The sequence below is a fragment of the Lytechinus variegatus genome, chromosome 17, assembly GCF_018143015.1.
Source record: "Lytechinus variegatus isolate NC3 chromosome 17, Lvar_3.0, whole genome shotgun sequence".
Lineage (NCBI taxonomy): Eukaryota > Metazoa > Echinodermata > Echinoidea > Temnopleuroida > Toxopneustidae > Lytechinus > Lytechinus variegatus.
The window spans coordinates 15,378,915-15,402,158 of NC_054756.1; the positions used below are offsets into that span (position 1 = coordinate 15,378,915).

At 37.5% G+C, this 23,244-nt stretch overlaps 1 protein-coding gene across 2 annotated transcripts in view; it reads left to right on the forward strand.

The window, feature by feature from the left end:
* Positions 1–23,244, forward strand: part of LOC121430776 (serine/threonine-protein kinase Sgk1-like) — a 71,351-nt gene that overhangs the window by 7,219 nt on the left and 40,888 nt on the right. For both annotated transcript variants that reach the window (XM_041628167.1, XM_041628168.1), the window contains exon 2: positions 19,501–19,927. In XM_041628167.1, the coding sequence (XP_041484101.1) occupies positions 19,853–19,927 (75 nt within the window). In that variant the 5' untranslated portion in view covers positions 19,501–19,852. The remainder of the gene's footprint in view (positions 1–19,500; positions 19,928–23,244) is intronic.

Below are 23,244 nucleotides of genomic sequence, written 5' to 3' on the forward strand. Positions count from 1 at the left end.
GTGACATCATCGACTCTCTCATTTGGATAACTGGATCGTTCATGTAACTATTTTGTTGAAAATAAGCGAAAATTTGAAATGTCATAACTTTCTTATTTTACATCCGATTTTGATGAAATTTTCAGCATTGTGCTTGTCTGATATTTTTCTATTGATTCAAATCAACATTTTTATGAGGTGGACTTGACCTTTAATTAATATAGGTCTAGATGATTGTTACAATGATTTTTTCTTTTTTTTTGTGAATAGAATTTTATTGTTTAAAATTCAGTGCATTGTTAAAATGTAGACACATTTTATTACATACACAGTGTATATACATGTATGTCTCTGCATTGTGAAGTTATGACTTCTTTGACATACTTTTATGTCTATTATTCATGTAATATACATTACATGTACATTGCACTATTAAAAGTTCATATGAAACTGAAGGTATTTAACAAACTACTACAATACAATTACAAGTAAATGGGCCTTCAATATTTTATGTAATTCACGTAGGTGTATCAAAAAGAACTTTGTTATCGGAAGCCCGTATATACATGATATGTGTTGGTAACCTTTGTACATATATTTTTGCTGGTAAGTTATATATTTCTATTTGCTCACATTATTTGATCAGCCAGGATAAGTGCATTTGAGAATAACAAATCATGAACTGATGATACTCGGGATGAGTTTAAAGTCCAGATAACGGATTGCGTTAAAGATTGTATTAAAGTTAAAAACAGGTAATAATATATAAAATTGCATTCGGCTTTGTACTTTTTTCAACCTCTATGCATACATGTACATGTATGTGCATGTGTACATTATAATTCATTCTCTGTTTTTGCCCAACCCTCCCTTTCTTCTGCCAACTTTTTTTAAATACATCTCCAACATCCTCTCTTTATCTTTCACCCTAGCTCTCCCCTCTTTCATCTCATCTCTCCTTTCATTCCAACTCCCCTTCTTCCATTCCATCTCCTCTTCATTCATCCCAACTCTCTTTCATCCCATCTCTCCTTCCATTCCATCTCCCCTTCATCCCAACCATCTTTCATCCCATCTCTCCTTCTTCCATTCCATCTCCCCTTCATTCATCCCAACTCTCTTTCATCCCATCTCTCCTTCCATTCCATCTCCCCTTCATTCATCCCAACTCTCTTTCATCCCATCTCTCCTTCCATTCCATCTCTCCTTATTCCATTCCATCTCCCCTTCATTCATCCCAACTCTCTTTCATCCCATCTCTCCTTTCCATCTCTCCTTTCATTCCATCTCTCCTTCCATTCCATCTCCCCTTCATTCATCCCAACTCTCTTTCATCCCATCTCTCCTTTCATTCCATCTCCCCTTTATTCATCCCAACTCTCTTTCATCCCATCTCTCCTTCCATTCCATCTCCCCTTCATTCATCCCAACTCTCTTTCATCCCATCTCTCCTTCCATTCCATCTCCCCTTCATTCATCCCAACTCTCTTTCATTCCATCTCTCCTTTCCATTCCATCTCCCCTTCATTCATCCCAACTCTCTTTCATCCCATCTCTCCTTCTTCCATTCCATCTCCCCTTCATTCATCCCAACCATCTTTCATCCCATCTCTCCTTCCATTCCATCTCCCCTTAATCCCACCCATCTTTCATCCCATCTCTCCTCCTTCCATTCCATCTCCCCTTCATTCATCCCAACTCTCTTTCATCCCATCTCTCCTTCCATTCCATCTCCCCTTCATTCATTCCAACTCTTTTCCATCCCATCTCTCCTTCTTTCATCCAACTCCCCTCATTCCTCCCATCTCCTTTCATTCCATCTCCTTACTTTCATCCCATCTCTCCTTCTGTCATCCCTTCTCTCTCTTTTATTCTCTTTTATTCTTTGTTTCACCCTCTCTCTTCTCTCATCCCCTCTTGCCCATTCACTCTTCACTCCCTCCCCTGCATACTCTCCCATCCGCCTCTTCTCTCTTTCATCTCCTCTCACTCCCTCATCACTTCCCTTCCTTCATCCCCAATCTCACCCCATCCAACCACCTTCATCCCTCGGACCCCTCTTTCATCATCTTGCTCTTGTTTATTCCCTGTTTTCCCGCTCTCTCTTTCATCCTTCTTTCCCCTCTCCTTCCTTGTGTCGTATCCCGCACCCCTTCTACCACCTCCCTCATCCCCTCTCCCTATCATTCTTTTCACCCTCTTGCCTCTTTCAATCTTGATTCATATACATGTAGTAAAGGTCCCCAAGTCTGCGCATACGCTTTTCTGCGTGATATTATTAAAAAAAGAAGATACGCTGACGCTGCGACCAAAATAATGAACTTTGGGTATTTCATGTGACGGCCTCAAAATGCAGCCTTTCTCATCAAAATCCCTGAATCGTGTGTAAAAGTGAATGGGCGCAAAAACATTGGGCACCCTTTCTTGTTCAGTCTGAAAATGACTGGCCGAGGTATTTTCCAAGAAAATCATATGTATATACAGTGTATTTCTATCAAATTTAATGAGATATTTGGCACATACTCAGAAGAATATTAAGGAATATTATCAACTGAAAATTTTAGTGAAAAAAAAAAAATCATTAATCTGAAAGCCACATGCAGATTGTTACTACATGTAGATGCGTAGACATGGAGCCCAACACTCCCAGTAGCCAGAATCAGGCCTCTACACAATTATGAAAAAATGTGCCAAACATGAAAATTTGTAAGTATACATGTATATGTACATTATTTTACACCGTTAAATTGGGGACAGGTCAGAGAATCACTGTCTACATATTGATTAAGCTGCCCTTTCCTACATTGTACACACATATATCCCCCCAGTGCTGAAGAGGGGGGGGGGGGGGAGAGAGAGCATTGTTGGTTTGGGTGTGTTCTCGATTAAAAGTGAACTTTGCATACTAATCAATGCTTGTGCGCATCTTCAAGAAAGGCCAAGGATATTTGCCACAACAATTTGATTTGAATGAATTATGAAAAATGAAACAAGCATTTTGATTTTGTCAGATATTTTATTGTTTGTAATGTTGGCATGCATGTGTGTACAGACACATGTCTATCACTTGTTTATTGTGACAAAATGTCAGTACTTTCAAAATGTCTCGGTGAATACAAAAGATTTTTTATCACTTTTACCACATAGCCGTTATACAATTTGATATAAAAAAAGATCAAAATATGATTTGAAATTAACTGTAGGCCCCTATTAAGCTGAAAGTTCTGTGCAATGACTCAGAAGATGTTAACAATAAGGAAATAATGATTTTTCTTTGATAATGCTTTCATGCGTGTGTGGGTGGAACTATTGATGCAGACCTACATGCTCCATACTACATGAACAATGCAGACATTGTAAAATGTTAGCTCCAGAGTATTATTAAATGACCTTTTCGATCTGTATGAGTATCTCATACCCTTTCCCTCCTTTGACTCCATAAAATCTGAAATTTCTGCGAATTTGAGTCTCCAGCAGACAAAGAACTATATCGCACAGGGCAGGGGACGAACGGCTACTTTGTTTATACTGTGAATGTCACGGACACTCGGGAGCGTAACTCACGATTAAGATGCAGGATGGCGCTGCCATTATATTGGATTTTCACGACTCGTGTGGAGTTGCCTGGATGCAGGGGACCTTTAATGTATTCAGAGAGGAGCTCTGTGGGTATCATTACACCGTGGCAAGCTGTCAAATTTGTAACATGATGTTAAAAGCACATACTGATGTGCAGTAGAGGCATGGACATGCATTATAAATGCAATGTACAGTGTACAATGGAATATGCATACATTATTTTACATCTATCGAACGGGAGCCAGTCTGGTACAACATAATGCATACGTGTATTCAATCTGTGTTTCTGGACTTTTATAAATTACTTTATAAAAAGAAGGGGGAGGTCTGTTTGTTTTATTTACTGTATTCTGTCGGCTTGGAAAATTTTCAAATTTTTCTTTCATCATTTGAATTTCGGACATAATTTAATGATCATTCACGAAGGATAAAACAAAAAAATGTAGCATTAAATGGTAGTAATGATAATCATCATGATGATGACATTGGCATCCTTTTTAGGTGTAAAGTTTATTATTTTTGTACATGTATGGACAGTGACACTTTGAATAGTAAAGGAAAATTAATATTATTATAAAAAGTATTGAGAGAATATTACTAAAAAAAACCCCTTGCATCTATCATTAACCATTGTAATTCAATTCCAAGTTGCAGTTTAAGCATGATACGTGCTGTGAAACTGCTAAAAGTTGATCAGAAAGTAGAATCCCCTGACGCGTACATGTACATACTCTGCCTTCTGACTGTGAGTGTGATTCATATGAAATAACAGGATATGGTACTGATAAAAGCGAGCAATCTAATTTTAACAATGTCCATTTGGGAATGTCCAACCAAATTAAAACCGAGACAAAGCAACGTCTGGTTCGGGGTGTGTGAGAAGTGATTATTGTTGAAGAATTTCTCAGTGGAATTTGAAATAACGGTATATTTTTTCAAGGAAAAAAATAACTTATACATCTGGATTATTCTACAATAAAAGCCAAATCTTCATACACATTTTTTTTTTCCATGTCTCAGAGACAGTGAAATTCCTTTAAAAAAAAGGCCTTTTTTGAAAATCTGTACTTCTGTTTCAACCTGATCTAAAAATGGAAAATCCGTTTGGTCTGACACTGAAAATGTACACAGCAAAAACCTGAATTCCATTTTGCGAAGGTGAATTCCATGAATTTTTACAGAAAAGTATAAGAACCAACCGGAATTTCCGTTTTACAAAGTATGTACGGGTAAAACATAAAATCACTGTCCCTACATCTTTTGGCCCCGAAAGAAAATACATGTACGGGTTTGTTGTTTCTTCTAATGAGTCCATTTTATTTTATGTCCCTCCTATTTGTTTTTGGTAATTTCATACTCATAAGTAGGGAGTGGGAACAAATTCAATGACGTACATGTAGGTTTTCAGCTCCTCTAATAACCAATAGCCGTACAAGTGCTGCAGTGTTGTCGAGAAATAATTAATTTGAAAGTGTTAATTGACTTCCAAACTCCATTTTACAATACATATTACATAGACCTACTGTACACGATCGCCTGATTGAGGGCAATCTAATGAAAGAGTTCCTGGGGTTTCAAAACAAGGGTGGTTTTGCATGTGATATACCGCTAGACATCCTTAGTCATGAAACTGAATTCACGCGGCATTTCCTTCATGCGGAGAAGTATCAGGAGAGCGATCAGGATAAAAATAGCTTGTGTTTTTCTCTATTCACTGGCCCCCATCCTTTTTCCTTCAAGTGTCTTTGCCAAGATCGAAATAGAATCCTCCCGAAATAGCTTGTACGTCGTTGGGTTGTTGCTAATATTAGCCCGATCAGGATATGGTGTCTCTGAACTGAATGATACATGTTTTTGTTGTTTCCCAGCAACATTGGAATTCACAAAATCCCTCTGACCTTGGATGTGCTGTAGCCATTGCTTCTCTGCTATAAAGGCCCCTATACATATATCTTTATCGCAAATTAATTGTATACAGCTGAGTTTGTAGGCACTTTACAGGAATTTGTGGTTTGATCGTTGATGGGTTTTCACAAAACCCAAAAATTATTATGTTTCATTTGCCCAGGGTAGGCACTTCAGTTCCGAAAACTAGCTGTTCTCCTCGTGGGCCCAGCTTTGATGTCATTTTGCCTACATGTACATGAAGGTGCTCAACCATACTTTACAACGAATTTCTTCCTGCTGGGTACCCATTACCGTACTTCACCTGGGTGGAGAGTGGCAATGCCTTGTGGTCAAAGGATGCCAGTGCTATTGAGCTATTGGGTCTCTTAAATCAATGCTTCACCACCGGTGGGCGCTGCCCAATGGTGGGCCGCGAGAAGCTCCAGAGGGAGAAAAGAAAATATAAACGGAAAAACTAAATTACATTTCACAGACCTGGGCTATGTCCGATCGGTTTACGTAGGTCAGACAGAACAAAAGTATGCTATAGGTACATGTATCATGCATGTTGCAAAGCATGCACATGTACCTTATGATGGTTCGATCTAACTTTGATGTGAACCTCATGTGTATGTAGTTTTTTTTTAGTTGTTGCTCATTTACGGGATCTTTGCAAATGCAGATAACTGTTTGTTTTGAATGTGCTTTGAGCTTTGTATTAAAATTGCACGAAACATTTCATCAAAATCGATGTTTTCTTTAATTTGTTTGGTGGGCCTCAAAAAAATCTGAGAGTCAAAGTGGTCCTCGAGTATAATAAAAGAGGTTGAGGACCGCTGTTTTATATGAACATGGGAGGTTTTCATATGTACATGTACAACAGTACAACATCAAGCAAGAATTCCAATCACCTTTCCTTTCTATTCACCTTGGGCCTATCCATGTTACACTTAAACCTTTTTTGAAATTAATGTTGACTTGAAGGAAATTCAATGTGTATTGTGTGCTAAATCCTAGAGCTGTATGGATACAATTCATATCCACAGAAGTTTGTGCATTTTCCTCTTTTTGTTCCAATTACCTTGTTCAATTTCACCACCTGGAGAAATTCTAGAGCAGCTAAAAAGCTCTCACTTTCTCCCTGTCATCTCCCATCTGGGTTTAGCCAGTTATCATCGGTCTAAAATCCCCTGGATTTTAATCTTGAAGCGTGGGCTAATGAAGACAGGCCTTCTGTTACAATCCAAATGAGGGCAGATAATGAAGACTAATCCATCTGCTTCTATCAGCCAAAGTCTCCTGGGGAGGCATTTTATGAATAATTTACTGATTTTTACTCACTATTGTTATAAGCTACAGTCCTTGCATCTGATTGGCTGATAGAAAATTAGTCAGTGAAAATCACTGACACAATCTTTCGTGAAATACTTCCCTGGATTACGATCGTGAAACATGGGCTAATGAAGATGGGCCTCCTGTTACAACCCGAAAGAGGGGCAGAAAATTAAGAGAAATCCATCTGCTTCTTGACATTCAGACGAGGCACTTAAATCGAGAGACAGAATACTCTCGGAGGAGGTGGATGAGAAGGAGAAGAGGCCTGCTCATGGCTAAATGATTGTGACCTTATATGGGGGAGATATCGCAAATAGGTTACCGCCAGCGAGCTGAGCAGCCAGCGCCCATCATCATGTTCATCTGTGACATTTTCACTGAAAGTGTAAAAGCCAAGTGATTTCACGTCATTCCATTGCATAATGTAGGTCTTGTTGGAAAGTTCATGTGCCGAAGATTGCGGGTACCGGTATTCACAGATCCTGCAAATTACTGGCGGAAAACGAGCGATAACTTCATGCAGTTTTGGAGTGTTTGGGTTTGTGGGTGTATGCCATTAACGATGTAATGCATGTTACTTTGTGAAATATTGTAGGACTGATAAAGTACAGTTACCTAAAATAATGCAGTAGGCCTGATTGCAAACTTAAAACTGCCCTATACATTTACATGGATGCACTGAATGGTATGTAGGCCATTAGTTTCACTAGACGATTCCATGGTTTTGTACCCCTTATGTAACATCTCCAACTGTAGGCTTTCCAAATGTTCATAATGTACATACATACAAGCAATTAGAGCTTCACTTTGTTTCAAGATCCAACATATTAAAATATTGGATATTTCCTGCAAATGGTTTCATTTTCAGCTGGCTCACCATCTACAAACTTCTTGTACAAACATGAAAATTGAAATTCAAAGCACCCTACTATATTACATACTGCATGTACGTACGCACATTCTACAGATCTCCTGATTGTGGATTTGTTTGTAAAACAGTTTGTATCGGATTCATTTTTTCTTGGCTGCTTCATGATGCCTACAACGATCTCCTTGTTTTGATGCAGTCATCTTTCTTCATTAGTTTGTAGGAGCACCCTCCTTCATTGTGCTCATTGTAGACCTACTTTTACTGCGCCTAGTGCGTCATTGAGACCTTTCACACAGTGAAAATAACTTCATGTACAGTGTACATGTACAATGTGTTTTGAAACTTTGATAGTGATGCGAATTTTCTAATGGAATTCATTTTGGATAGTTAACAGTCACACAAGAGACAATATATTTTTTAATATTAAAACAGAGATGACATTTTTTCTGCGTGTATCCTTTGCAAACGAATGTGGCATGGCAAGTACAAATAATTTACGTTGGAGCTCCTGGAAAACTACAGTGTAGTCTACATGCACAGACCTTTTGTTTTCAAATAGTGCATGTCATGTAATGCAGAGTCTGAAAAGTGAGACTAGAACCACTTATTTCTACCACGGACCGAGTCTAGTCTCCACTCTAGCCATGACTCTAGCCAAGGTATAATTTCTTTAGATCTATATCAAATCTTAGTCTAAACGTGGGTAATAGGTCACCTGAGGTCATTTGCCAATCCAAGAACGAAGACGACGTACCCACAACGAAGATTATAATTCAAGAGTTCACTTTTTAGAAACACCTGATAGCCTGTTGAATTTGATTACCTTTGCCATGCTTTATGTGGGATGGGTTCAAGCGACAATCCCTGCTGTGATTTTTATGATCGATTGTACATTGTAGTCAATCGAATCAATCATTAAAAAAATGTTCTACGATCAATACAAGCTTTGTGTTATGGGCCACTACATGTAGACTGCTGATGGACATTATTGCTGTTTAAGAATTCATTATCATTACTATACAATTGATGAATCAAAAATTCATGTTTGTGCCATTGCGCTAGATTTTACAAATTAAAATAGCCCAATTCAATCAAATCTATCGTTGAGATGCACTGGAGGTGTCTTTGAATAAACACTCGTCTGAAAAGTCTTGTGGATGCAAACCCATCACGATTTCTCCTCTATGCGGTTGCTGCGGTGGTGCAGTTTCCTTGAAGATGCTACACGAACCAAGGCTAGATGACCTTTAAGAGAGCAAGAATATGTGACAGGCAGGCTGGTAAAAGAAAAAGAAAAGAAAAAAGAAAGTGTTTGACGAAAAAGAGTGCGGTTTGCCAACTGCATGTTTTGTTTGTTTTGTTGATTATAAAATTGCTAAAAGGCAATACTGTCAGTGAAAACGAAGAAGGCTGGGGTTAATTTCATATGATGTCATAATGCACACTATAGCTTTTCGTGGTTGTGCAGTGATCGAGAGCAAAATGCAATCCAAAATGACAATGAAGTGGTGTTGATATCAGGGTATTGTTAGTGTAGATTCCTGGTGCTAAAATACTTGTGCATGCGTGTTTGATGCTGGAGCTCCCAGGGACAAGCAGAGGACATTTTCAGTACAAAATGAAACTTTTCTTTTTAATATATAGTTTATGGTCTTCCACATTATATGTGTCCTGTATCCCCACATCTTACTTGAAAGAATCTTACATGTACATGTTCATTATTTATTCATAAAAAAACACAGTTACTTAAAATTCAAAGCTCCCCTATTTTAAAAATGATCGTCTTTGTACATCATGGATTTACAGCATATTTTTTACATGTGCTGTGTATTAAAGATGGGAAAGGACTTCAATCTTCTTTTTATTCTGCTTGATTGACTCAATGATAGTGTGGAGAAGTTGGCACTTTGCAAGGATGAATTACTTGATTATTACACGGGAGGCTTTTGCAAGCCTTTACATTTAAATTCATATCAAAGCGATCTGATGCATGCACAGTGCAGGCCAATTAAAATTCCAAGGCCGTCTCTTTGAATTTCATCAGAAAGCGCCCGATGTCTGTTCTGCGGCATCAGATTTTCCTCTAATCTATTTGCAAATTATGAGCAGCTTAGAAAAGGGAAACCTTCCACCGGGGAAAGAACAGTAATCCCAGCTGACACCAACCTCGGACAGGATTAATGACTTCTTCTCCCGACTGCCTCTCTGTTTTTCCTTCCGTCCCTGCGGTAGATGCAACCAACCAGTCATCTCGTATTCCTCTCCATCCTCCACCCCCCCCTCTCCAACATCCTCCACCCCCCCCCCTCCAACATCCTCCCACAGTTCCCTACCAGGCTAACGTCATGAGTAATTTGCGTTGAACAAACACACGGCCGCTATTTTTCCCGGGGTCTGCAGTTGGCGATGGTGGTGGTGTTGCCGGGCATTGGACGCATGCTGACAAATTGCTGAGCCACACGGTGCTATTAGATTGGAGCGAGGAGGAATGTTAAATGGGAGGTCGGGGCAGATGCGTCTCAAACTAATGATTTGCTCGATCATCATCGTAGATTGATCCATCTCTGTGCTGCAGCTACACAGTGAAATATTCTCATACATCTCCACTGTAGGAATATATTGTACCGGTAATAGGATTTATCATCGCACTGATTAAAAGGATATGCATGCACTTTACTGTATGAAAGGTAAAAGGCTCATTTCAGTTTACAAATAGAAGTACAAGAAGGTCCTGTATTATTCTCAGAATAATTTCACTGTCTGTGTCGCTCATGTTTAGGAACATACATAGATGTTCCTACATGTAGATGCTTTCCAGGTTTATCAAATCAGATTAATTATTGATTCTCTTTCTTCGTATTATTGTGATTGTGGCGCTAGCAGATGTTCTTGTTTTTGTCTCAACATGATTCTTCTCATTCTGAATATTATTGTATGTAAATGTAGGCCTATGAACGTTTATCAGGGATGAGATGAGGTTGGACCCTGAGGTCACATACAGAGTACATGTAGCAGCTTTGGCCTTGGCTTCGTGCCTGACTCTCATTTGGGAGAAATTTTCTTCCAGTGATCTCCTCTCCATTCCTGATCATTAGGCCTACATTTATATAGTAGCATGTAGTGGTTGTATTCAGACCGCCTCGATCACCAGATTAACTGCTAACGAGAACTTTCAAGTTCAGGCTAAAATGTACCCGATAATTTCTGCATTTCATACCGACCTCAAGTACACCAGTTTGGGGCAAGTTCTCAAAGTTAAGAGCATGCCCTGTATGGTCAGATTCGCAAGCAAGGCCACGGCGCTTGCGCCTAAATACTCGGTGCATTGAAGAAGTTCCATTATTTGCTTTCACACTGCCAAAATACCTTTGATCTTAATAGAAGAAAATCCTTGAGAAAATTTCGGCTAGCACCTACTGTAGGAGCTATTTTTTTTTTTGGGGGGGGATATTACGAGTATTTTGCTTCCATGTTGGCAAATTATATACCTGGTATTGTAATTTTCTTGTTAAGACAATACCTGGAACTCACAAACTTTGAGGCAGTCTGAATATGCTGATAAGGAGCATGCACTCGATTACACAGTTATCTTCATGTATAACATACTGCAGTGCAGGACTTGTGATTATTAAACTGTATGAAAATTCCTTGAAATACTAGGTTGATATGTTCAAATCTACCTCTGAAAGCATCTTAAAAATATATGTAGGCCTACATGAGGTCAAAGTAATAGTATACACTTGGGAAGCACAATTGAGGGGGGGGCATGAGGTTGAAAAACCACGTTCACCTCCCCCTCTGATTTTTTTCAGTTATACAAAATAATACAAAAAAATGAAATTAAAGAAAAATTATTTTAAAAAGTGTACATGTATGTGTTTTCTCTATTGGTCTTATACCCTATCGTTTTATGAGAGAAACAAATCATGATTTTAGGGTCTCTAGGGGGGGGGGGTTCTATGAAGTATTTTACATTAAAGCCACGGATTCCCTATCCTCCAGCTTTCCAATATGTCATGAGTCTATTTCGGTTCATCGTCTCTGCTCATTTCCACCTGAAGCTGTCTACATGTATGTTGTCGGCTTACTTTTCCAGCATCCTGACCCAGTTTCATTCCAGGGATGCTGCTCAGAGGGGTTTGGAAGAGATGAAAAACTAGGTTAACATATGAGATAATCTTGCAAAGAAGGTGATACTAGTCACATTTAGATTATGCATTCATGTGTACATACTTTATCTCTTGTGTAGCACCAAAAAAAATACGAGAATGAAGGAATCTCAGAATGCAGAAAATGACTCATGTACATTACATGTATTACATGTATATTTTTTCTCTTCACAAAATACAGACAGTATAGCAAAGTCAGATATATCACAAAGCATGTTCATATGTAATTCATTACAAAATCGAAAAGAATGTAAACTTGAGCTTAAAGGACAAGTCCACCCCAACATAAAGTTACTTTGAACAGAAAGAGGAAAGCTTAACAAGGATATTGCATAACACTGAAAATAATCATCAAAATCGGTTGTAAAATAGGAAAGTTGTGATATTTCAAAGTTTTTTTAATTTCACAAAACAGTTTAGACGCACATCCTGGTCTGTATGCAAATGAGGGGACTGATGACGTCACTATTTCTTTTGTATTTTATATGAAATACTTTTTGAATTTTTCCCTCATTTGTAGGTGAAACAAGTTTTCTTTCTGTTTCTCCATAGGCCACGAACATGGGAATTACAATTGTTTTTAACATTTTATGGTTCCGTCAAGCTGGTCCTTGTCAAATCTGAACAATGAACAATGTATTTTTTTCTTCCTAACAGAAGGCTAATACTGTATTGCACATGTACACGTACATGTACATGTAGGCCTTCATGTATTTCAAACATTAATGTTGGTGGATTATTGGCTGGCTCATAAACCTTGATAAAACAATCTAGACATTATAACCACACTTGCTGTAGCTGAACAGCTAATTGTTCGTATCTATCTCTTTTTCAATCAGATAATAGTGATAATTCTCACAGAATCTCGTACATGAACTGGTATTGTAACAACCTAGAAAAGTTCTGACCTCTATGCTTCTGACATATTAAGCGTTGCAACATCGTAACTCTCTGAAAGGTTTTATCAGTGATGTGGGAGGGGGGGGGGTGTGCGCATTGGTGTCATACTCGTACATGTAGCTCCAGAGCGTGGGTACATGTACATGTAGTTCTTTAAACTCTCCTCATGCTTGAAGTTTGTAATCACTCATTGCTGAATAATGTTAATTAAAGCTCAAACACCATGTGTAGAGCTGCTGTACACCAGGCCGAAGAAACGTGGGATGAATATTCAGAGAAAAGGAGCAGAGCTTGTACATGTACGTGTATACAGTATCTTAGCGATCTTTACAAAAATCTGATTATCTGTTACCCTTTTCATAAACCAATCCTCCAATTAGCTGCCTAAGAGTAATGCGGATAATTCAATAAAAATTGTGTTCTCAAACTCAGAAAATAATCCGCACTATTTTTACGAGCGCCCGTCCTGAAAAAGGCGGATAATCGTCATGACAACTGGACATGCCCCCTCCGATGCGGTGGTGTTGGAAAAGTGTGACCTTGAAACCGTACCATGGCAATAATCCGCATTATTTGGAAATGCGTTCATAAAGTCAAAATCTGGTCCCGATGCTGCTATTATGCGGATTCTAGCAGCATCAAAATAATGCAGATAACTCTGGTCCTCCTCCAATTTTACGACCAAATTATGCTGCTATTAGCCGCATAATTGGGTTTATGAAAGGGGAATGTGATGCTATGTAATGTATAGATGTATACATGTTCTTTCCACACCATGGGTAGTTCTTGAAATTTTTTCATAATCACTCATTGCTGAATAATGTCATGGATGGTGGGTGGGAGATGAGAGCTGAAATACCAAGGCTTGAGCCACTTTAGACCAGGTTGAAGAAACATGGAATGAATTTTCAGAGAATAGGGGCGGTGGGGGAAGCCGGAGCTTGTAGAGTTGCATGATCAAGGCTCTCTTTTATTACATAAATCCATGATTGGCTCAGGCTGTATATTAATTATGTATATTGGAGGATGCACTGCATACAGTATTCCTTCTACAACATGCGTAGTTCTAAACATGCTCCTAATCACTCATTGCTGAATAATGTTATGGAAGATCAGGAGATGAGAGCTCAAATAACCGATGGTAGGGTTGCTTTACACCTGGGGAGCGTTTCATAAAGCTGTTCGTAAGATAAGAACGACTGGTAATCCTATCTTTTGGTAAATGGTATACACCATTGACGATGGTTTAGTGCATAAGAAAGGTTCACCAGTCATTCTTAAAGTCGCTCTTAAAGGAGAATGAAACCATTGGAACAAGATAGCTTGTGTGAAAACAGAAAAATCAAAGAAAGAGATCAACAAAAGTTTGAGAAAAATCGGACAAATAATGAGAAAGTTATGAGCATTTGAATATTGCGATCACTATTGCTATGGAGATAGCAAATTGGCAATGCGACAAAGATGTGTGATGTCACTTGTGAACAACTCTGCCCATTACTTTAGTATATATTTCACTTGAATTGCCTCTTTTATCACATCTATCCATAGATCATGTGTTCTTTCTACATGAGGGCATGTAATACATATTTTTTAAGAATACATCATGGATAAAGAGTTTGTATCATCATGAGAAAAAGCAAAAAGAGACATTTTGAGGGTACTTTATAGTCCACCAAAGGGAAAGTTGTTCATCAGTGACATCACACATCCTTGTCGCATTGCCAATGGGAGGATCTCCATAGCATTAGTGATTGCAATATTCAAATGCTCATAACTTTCTCATTATTTGTCCAGTTGTTCTCAAACTTTCTTTATTCTTATTCTTTGATTTTTCTGTTTCTACACAAGCCTATTTGTTCCAAAGGTTTCATTCCCCTTTAAGTTAATACGAACAGCTTTATGAAACATCCACCAGGTTGAAGACACGTGGAATGAATATTTAGAGAATAGGAACAGAGCCAAAAGAAGAATTGGGTACACAAAGGCTTTTAATACATGGAGTAGAGCTTATAAAGACTACTGTGTCTTGAATAGGTAAATGAGACCCTGAAAACAGAGAAAATTCTTTATAAAATGAGATGATAAAGAAGTAGAATGATATTGATAATATAGTGACATATTAATATTTAATGGTTCTGAGAGCTTAACATTGCAATAATTATTACCCAGTCATCAGAGCCTCAGAGGCATGCCTGCTCATTTATTATAATAATGATGATGTTATGGTAACAATGATAATTATGATAATGATAATAACAATAATTTATAATGAAAATAATGATTTATAATAATAATGTTAATGCAAGGTGAAATAGCAAGATATTAACAAGAAGTATGAATAAGTTATAATTATGTATGTACTTTCTCAGATCCCTGGGGTACATTCCATCCAGAGGACATACATGTAAATATTCGAAAAGGGATCTAGTATTAAAGGACAAGTCCACCCCAACAATAACTTGATTTGAAAAAACAGAGAAATATCCAACAAGCAAAACACTGAAAATTTCATTTGATGTAAAATAAGAAAGTTATGACATTTTAAACTTTTGCTTAATTTCACAAAACAGTTAAATGCACATCCTGGTCGGTATGCAAATTGGCAGACTGATGACGTCACCCACTCAATATTTCTTTTGTATTTTATTATATGAAATATTTTAATTTTTTTCTCCTTGTCAAGTGAAATAAAGTTTGATTTCTCCCTGTCATTGTGGAATTACCATTATTTTAACAGTTTATGGTTATTTGTCCTTATTGTCAAATCTGTGAAAATTTAAATATTGTATTATTCAAACAATAAAAAAGTGATGGACATCGTTGACTCTCATTTGCATATCGTTGAGTTGTGCATTGAACTATTTTGTAAAAAATAAGGGAAATTTTAAATTGTCATAATTAGCTTATTTGCATCCGATTTCGATGAAATTTGCAGCGTTATAATTGTTAGATTTTTCTCTATCGATTAAAATCACCAATTTCCTGGGGTGGACTTGACCTGTAAGAGAGAGAGAGTGGGAAGGGGGAACTACATGTGGTTGCCCCTAAAACGATGGCTCGCTATATTGGTTGGATGGCATGGTAACTGGTTCATAGGGCATCAAGGTTTCTTTAATTCAAGATGTAATAAAGAGTGGGCTTAAAGAGAAATGCCAGTAGTTGCAGTAGACACTGATTTCATGAGAAAGTCTGTAAAACCAGGCTAAATTGTCAGTATATCATCGACGATCTAGATCTGGTAAAGTTACATAAACTGAACTTTGTGAAATCTTGAAATCTACGCTGAAAAATGTTCACGCTGAAGATCACCAACACAGATAGACACATGTGGGATAGTGTATTATTATTGCTGGAATAAAGACCCAACGGAAGTGACCAAATCCGCGCTTATTTTGCTTATTTCTCAGCAATTACACAATTTCTTCCAGAATCCTTTGGCACATATTTTTTATTCATACGAACAGACACTTGGGTGGTCATTATATTAGATTCTGTAAAAAGTCATTTTGAGATCGTTACCAATACTGGAATTTATCTTTAAGCAAAAGATTTTCGCCATGGGACAAGGACAAACGATCTCGATGGATATTGATTGTCCAGTAGGAGGTTATCATTCAGGGAGGATGTTTATGTAAAAGTTCAATATGCACCTTGACAATATCATAGAAAGAATATTAAATGCATTTTGGAGGCACGTTGCTCCTACATGTATATATTCACATACGTACATGTACCAGGCCTCTACAAAAAAAATTTTCGTCACTTGCCCAACAGGGCAAGTGACGAAAAAATTTGCTTGCCCGATAGAAAAAACTGCTTGCCCAATTTTTTAAATAATACCTGTTCACTTATTAATGAATTATTAGTAACATTGTTTAATATTGTATGATTTTTTAAGTATTTTTTTTCACTATGCTTAGAATCTTGGGTGTGTGTGTGCGCGCGTGTGTTTGTGTGGGTTTGTGTGGGTGTGACTGTGAGTTGAACTTTGATATAAATGAATTCAATATCTAATTTCTACTTCGCCTATTCCAGTACAATAACCTGTACTCGGCCGTGTAATAAAGGCCCACATACCCTAACTTTTCCTGAAGTTCTTTGAAAACGCAGACTTCTACGAAAATTGCATTTCTCTGTGGGGGAGTCTAAATTTGGTGATAATGTATTCATTAATAACTTAAATATACATGACAATGAAGAAATCATCAAACTTTATTGGAAGTTTTGAATAATATACCCGAAATGTAAACTCTGTCTGAAACAGAAAATCACCATCATTGTGGCCTTTACTGAGCGAATTGTCCCCCAGAGCTCTGGCAGAGAGACAGAGCTCAGACTGGCTAGCTAGTATGCGCACGTGTGTGAGCCTCCCGCCGGCCTTGTAAAATAGATGGAGCTTTGTTTGATGATTTATTGTCTGATATTTACCTCATCCCCTCAAAAAGGGAAACAAATGAATTTTAAGTTATAATTAACAAATACGGCAAGTTATTTTGGATGTTAATAGGCCGTTTTGAAAAGCAAAGCCGAATGACATGACAACTCACCAATGCGAAGTTACTAGACTCTGTGATTTATTGCCTGTGTAGTTCTAATTATTTTATCACAGAATTGTGATATCGGAAGGTGGAAAATGTGCATTAGAAATTGCACATGGTGGTAGTCATAATGGACCCCTATACTACATTCAACTGTTTCCCGGCCATTGCGTTGATTTTTTTCATACCTGGTACCACACCGTACCATGTATGGAAATACGTGGTACAGAAAAAATAACGCAATTTCGGAATTTGAAACGGCGCTACTCCTATTTTTTAAGGCTAGTATTCATGATTTTGAGTGTGGATTTTGGATGATTGGAAAACGAGGTACGGTACAGAAAAAAAGACGCAACAACCACTTGCCCGATCGGGCAATTGGCTTTGAGAGGTGCTTGCCCGCACGTCATTTTCACTTGCCCCGGGCAATCGGGCAAGCGGGTTTGTCGCGCCCTGCATGTACATACATGTAATTTCTATGAAGTGCTACGTGAAATATTAAAATTGCAGTACTGGTATTTTTAGTTCATTTCTTTATATTTAAAAAAAAACTTTTTTTGTAAAAATGATAGCAAAAACATCTTAGAATATCTCAACCATTCTTAATAACGAGCAATGGATCCTTGATTGTGACCACTCCTCGCTCTTGATTCAATATGGTTTTCTATATTTTTCTTTTTTAACATCTTTGCAAGATGCTGCTTCTTTTCCTCTCCTGGGGCAATGCCACCTCTATCTTTCTGTTCTAAAATAACGAGCTGCATGCATGATGCATGTTCATGTATACATTTTACCATGGAAATTCTAGTATAATTCTTCATTATAAAATAAAAATATCTAATATCTAGCACAACAAACCTACTGCAATAACTCCCTTAATGAGGTTTTTTGCTTCGTAACCTCGCCTTATTTTCATTCTATAGGAAGGTTTTGTATGTGGGTGGCAAACTTCAAAAGCTGACTGAAGTGAACTACATTTTCAGGCCAGACAACCTTTTCAATTCAATTCTGGTTGACGATTCAGCCATTTTCTTGTGGGTGAATAATTTCCATGGAAATAGGGCATAATGGGCTGACAAAATGACAGTTGTTGTTCGCAGTTTTTCTGCTCACAAAGTGCTTTAAAGGGCAGAATTGTAAATGAGATGTACAGTATATCGTTGTTCAAAAGGCTAATGTTTTGATTATGATTTGTCCTTTTGGGAATACAGCAGTACTAGCATACTGTATGTGCAGTGAACTGGTTTCAATTTGACATACCACAGCATGCGACACTGGCACCGGTCCAACGATCCCAGACCAGTAACAATTGCTGTCTGGCCAGTAACTTTTCAGAAATAAGTGTAGCAAGATATACTGGTCCGTAAAGTAGCCCCCTAAAATAATGATAATTAAAAAAAAAATCTTGCCTGGTATTCATGTATCATAATCCCCATTTGATTTTTTCTCTGCCAACATGGATGAGACTAAAGCACATTTAAAACATTGGTCTGATAATCCAGAGGTCATGGGTTCGAATCCCACCTGGGTCCCGTAACACAAAGGTTTATAGTTCATACGGTTGATTTTCACGATTGTTCATGGTGTAGTCTATGCAATCAATTGTAGAATAATATTCTACGATCATTGCTAAGCTTTGTGTTACGGGCCCCAGGTCTGCCAGTGATTTTTTCCAGCGCCTTGAGCTTATAATCATTAATATGTCGCTTTAGAAGTACTCTATATTATTTTTTTTATTATATTATTATTATTGTTAAAACTTGTTGTAGGACTTTATTTTGAGAGTACTCTGTACAGTCATCGCTTTCATGCAATAAAATATTAGACAATGTTAATTCAACTTCAATTTCTAGTATTTTGTACAAGTAATCACGTTTTCTAAAAAGTTAACAATTCCTTTAAAAAATGAATAAACCAATTTTCCTGTCAACAATTAAGGTCAAGTGTAGTACACAGAAAAAGTGGGCTGATTCAGTTTATTTACTCAGCTATGAAATTGTAGATTGTAATCCGTTTTACGTCACATTCCAGTTGTGGTTTAGGCTGTTTTTATTGTTGCTGTAATATTTACAAGCTTTATTTTCAAATCCAAAGGCAAATTCTTTAATAGGTACATACAGTATATGTTATGTTCTATCTGATATGGTCTTACTTTTACATGATCTACAGTACATGTACTCATGTTTTCTCACTTGAATCTTGATTGACTTTTATATGTTTTAAACTCTTTATTTTCATACAGACATGGCTGTTGTGATGAGGTAGTGCTTGCCTCCAAGTCTTCTCAGCCCACCTCTATATTACTCTCTTTACCTCCTGTACTGAAACATCCTCCAACAGACGTCCTACCAACACATAGACACCCTTTCTCAGTCATACTGCTTTATATCTTTGTCCACTGCATGGCCGGAATCTGCAGGTGAAACCGATTGCCTCTTTTTACGGAGTTGGGATTTGTGGAAACGGTGAACAAAAAAGCGACGACGAAGCAGTGGAACGAGGGGGGAAGACGAGCAGAGATATTGAGGAAGACAGCGAGGGCTCTTAAGAGAGTGACGAGTGTTTGAACCGTCTGCGAGGAACAAGGGGTTGCTATGGCAACACAGAACGGTCATACCAGTGTCCATGTGTCAGACACACAGACGTGGGAGAGGAACAAGAAATACACGGTAAGCTCAAAGAATATGAGATAATTTCAATGGAAGATGATATTGCGATTGTATTGATGTAAAAGTTCAGAAGCTGAAACAAAAATGGAGTGTATTCAGAATACTCTGTTCAGGGATTCTTATAATTGAGAACATCTCAAAAAGATTTATAGTAAAATATTGTTTCTTATGAATCAAATTATGTTTGAAGATCATAAATACAAGTTGCAAACATCAAAGGGGTATTATAGAGTAAAAGATAGTACATGTATTTCCAAGATATTTTAGTTTTGGGGCCATTTATTATTATTTCTGTTTTTAATACAGATTATATTTTGTATTAAACCCAATGTCAAAGCACAGGCACTACCTGAGTGGCAATCACTATTTATCCCCAGGTTCAGGCGATGATTAAAGAGGTGTTTAAACTGGGAATGCTCCTCATATAGTCTAAACGTTAATTGTGAAGGACTCCTTTCCCTCCATCCCTCGTGATTGAGGGGAAAAGAGACAAAATTGAAAATATGGAGTAGAAAGCAAACCGTGTTGTTGATTAATAGGGCATACATGTACAATGTACAATGTACATGTGCAATAAAAATGAGATTCTCAGTGGAACTTTGTGTTATTCATATACATGTATGGAGCTGTTGGATCCCTATACAGTGTACACAAATAATTTGCATATATTCACTTTGCGCTTGGACAGAAGACAAACTTGTACAATATTATGGACGGTCAGTCATAAAAAGAACAAGATCAGAAAGATTGCCTACATGTATATGTAGCTTCCCTTCAGGCAATGGTCTGAACAAGTCATGAATAAGCAGTGGACATGGATTGGACGCTCCATCCTCCGAAGCTTTGTTTATACATGTATGACATTGGTGTCCTGCAGTCGCATCCCCGCTGGGCGTTCATTAGGGTGGACGGGCATCTCCGTCAGTTCGCTTGTCATATCTGTGATGTGATGTGCGGACATCCCTCGGCGATAGAGGTCTTGGGTGACACATTACAGTCGTGACTGCTGCATTCATGCCCTGAACCCAGTTACATCTACGTAGTGCCTTGTCCATCCATCTTCACCTCCTGCCCCCCCCCCACACACACGCACATACTGGGCCTCACATTATTGTTTGCAGAGCTCTGAGGTGGTGTGATGGCTTAATATATTCGTCAAGATATTACATTACAGCTTTGTACATGTTCATGTTTATAATCTGGCCAGATGAATACATGTTGACTGTGTTATTAGTTCCTCAGCTACATGTACAAGTACAAGAACATGTACATACACCTGTATGTACATGTACAGTGCATTTTAATTCATTCCTCGGGATGCAGATCATCAGCATGCCTTTGAAAATCTGACCTTGCCTGCTTCTTTGTACGGTACATTTTCTTTAGAGTTAATTGTAATTGGAGAAACAGTGTGGAAATTGTGAAATTACTTTATGAAATTGATACACTCTGTACTTGTACAGTCATGTATATACATGTATGTAAATTACATGTAGGCCTACATGTAAACAGTGCAATAAATTTCATTATTTTTTTACACGGCAATGCCAGTTTGGCCTTAGAAATAATATGATGCCTTTAATTTTGATTGGGTGTGATTGATGTACATACATGTATCAAGGCTCCACATTAACTTTTTTTGGTGGTGGCCCGTTCGGGCCACCAAAACCTTCAAATAATTTTTTTTGGTGGCCCATTAGTAAAGTTTGGTGGCCCGAAAAATATAAAGAAAAACATTAATTAAAAATGAATAAAACAAACTGAAATATTCTGCAGTCACTACCACGTACCACTATTCTTTGTACATCTTGTATGTAAATCGTGCTTGCTGTTATTTTACTTTGCTTATTTTGTGGTAATATATAAATTGTTCTACAATGTATCATTGTGAATATGAAATGATTGAAAGAGAATAAAAGAATTGTGTTGCTCCCAGGTTGTGTGGACTTTTAATCTCCGTATAGACACACTCATAATGGTAAAGTAAATAAATAGTGCATATAGCAAACTCAGATTGATTTACAAAACAATGATTTTTCCTTCCTTTTTGATCGTAAAACCTAGATTATGCAGGCCCCAAATCCAGTTTATTTTCTCTTTTCCAGCATATTATAGGAGAAAATCACAGAAAATATGCTGCAGAATTAGAACAATGTATAAAAGGGGGAAATGAACAAAAATAATTTTTAGAATAGTATATTGAAAAAAAAAGCAAAAATTGTAAAAATGAATAAGTGAAATAAGACAAAAAAATGAAGTAAGAAAAAACAAAGAACAGGAAAAAAAATTGAGAAAAAAAAGAAAATGTAAGAAAAATGAATAAGACAAAATTATCAGAAAAAATGGGGAAAATTATTATTATTCAGAAGAAACATGTTCTTTAATCAGGCATATTCAATGGGAAGGGGTATAAATGGTTTAATCACTGTAAAAAAAATGACAGAAAAAAATAAGAAAACGGCAAGTTATCTGGAAAAAACAGTGAGAATATTCCTTCCCTATATTTGACAAAATGATGGAAAAAATTCACATTTCATATTAATAAAATGCCTTCCCAAAGTATTTACTTCCTTAAGAGTGGTTTAAGAAGTCATTTATAAACAAGAAAGAAAGAAGCTGTCTATTCAAGACAGCTTCGAAAATAAACCAAATATCAACATACATACAAATGCACATGTGGGACTGTGATGTACTCACCTATGTGTATTAATGCATTTGGAAATCGGTCTTTTTTAGTCAAAAGAGAGGTCATAATTCCTCCTTTTAATGCTTGCAAATTATCAGGTTTCAGTAATATGGACAGTAGAAGGGCATTTCATTGGTGTAAAATGTGACTTTGACGTAGATTTTCAAAGTTCTGGGGAAGATTTCTTAGCAGTAACATTTCGCATCGCAGCTCCCTGAGTCTGAATAGTCTGCTAACTAGTGCACAGCCAGCTGCAGTGGTTTCACGCATGCAAAGCTCAGCCAGACAGCCGGCACGGCCGGCTGAATAATAGTTACTGTATGCTAGCGGTAGGCCTACATACTGTCATGACTGTGCAATCTGTGCGTGTGTGTATTTGTGTGTAGATTAACAAAAAAGGCGCATTACGAATTGACTTGCAATTTGAACTGTAGAAAGTTGATAAATGCATGCAAAATCGGGAGAAAAATTGCGCTACTTTGAAAATTATTGGTTGCCCGATTCGGGCCACCAAAACTTAACATTTTTCAATAATGGTTGCCCGAGATGAATTTTTGGTGGCCCCGGGCCACCGGGCCACCGCTAATGTCGAGCCTTGCATGTATACTTGGAGCAATATACAATAAAAGTT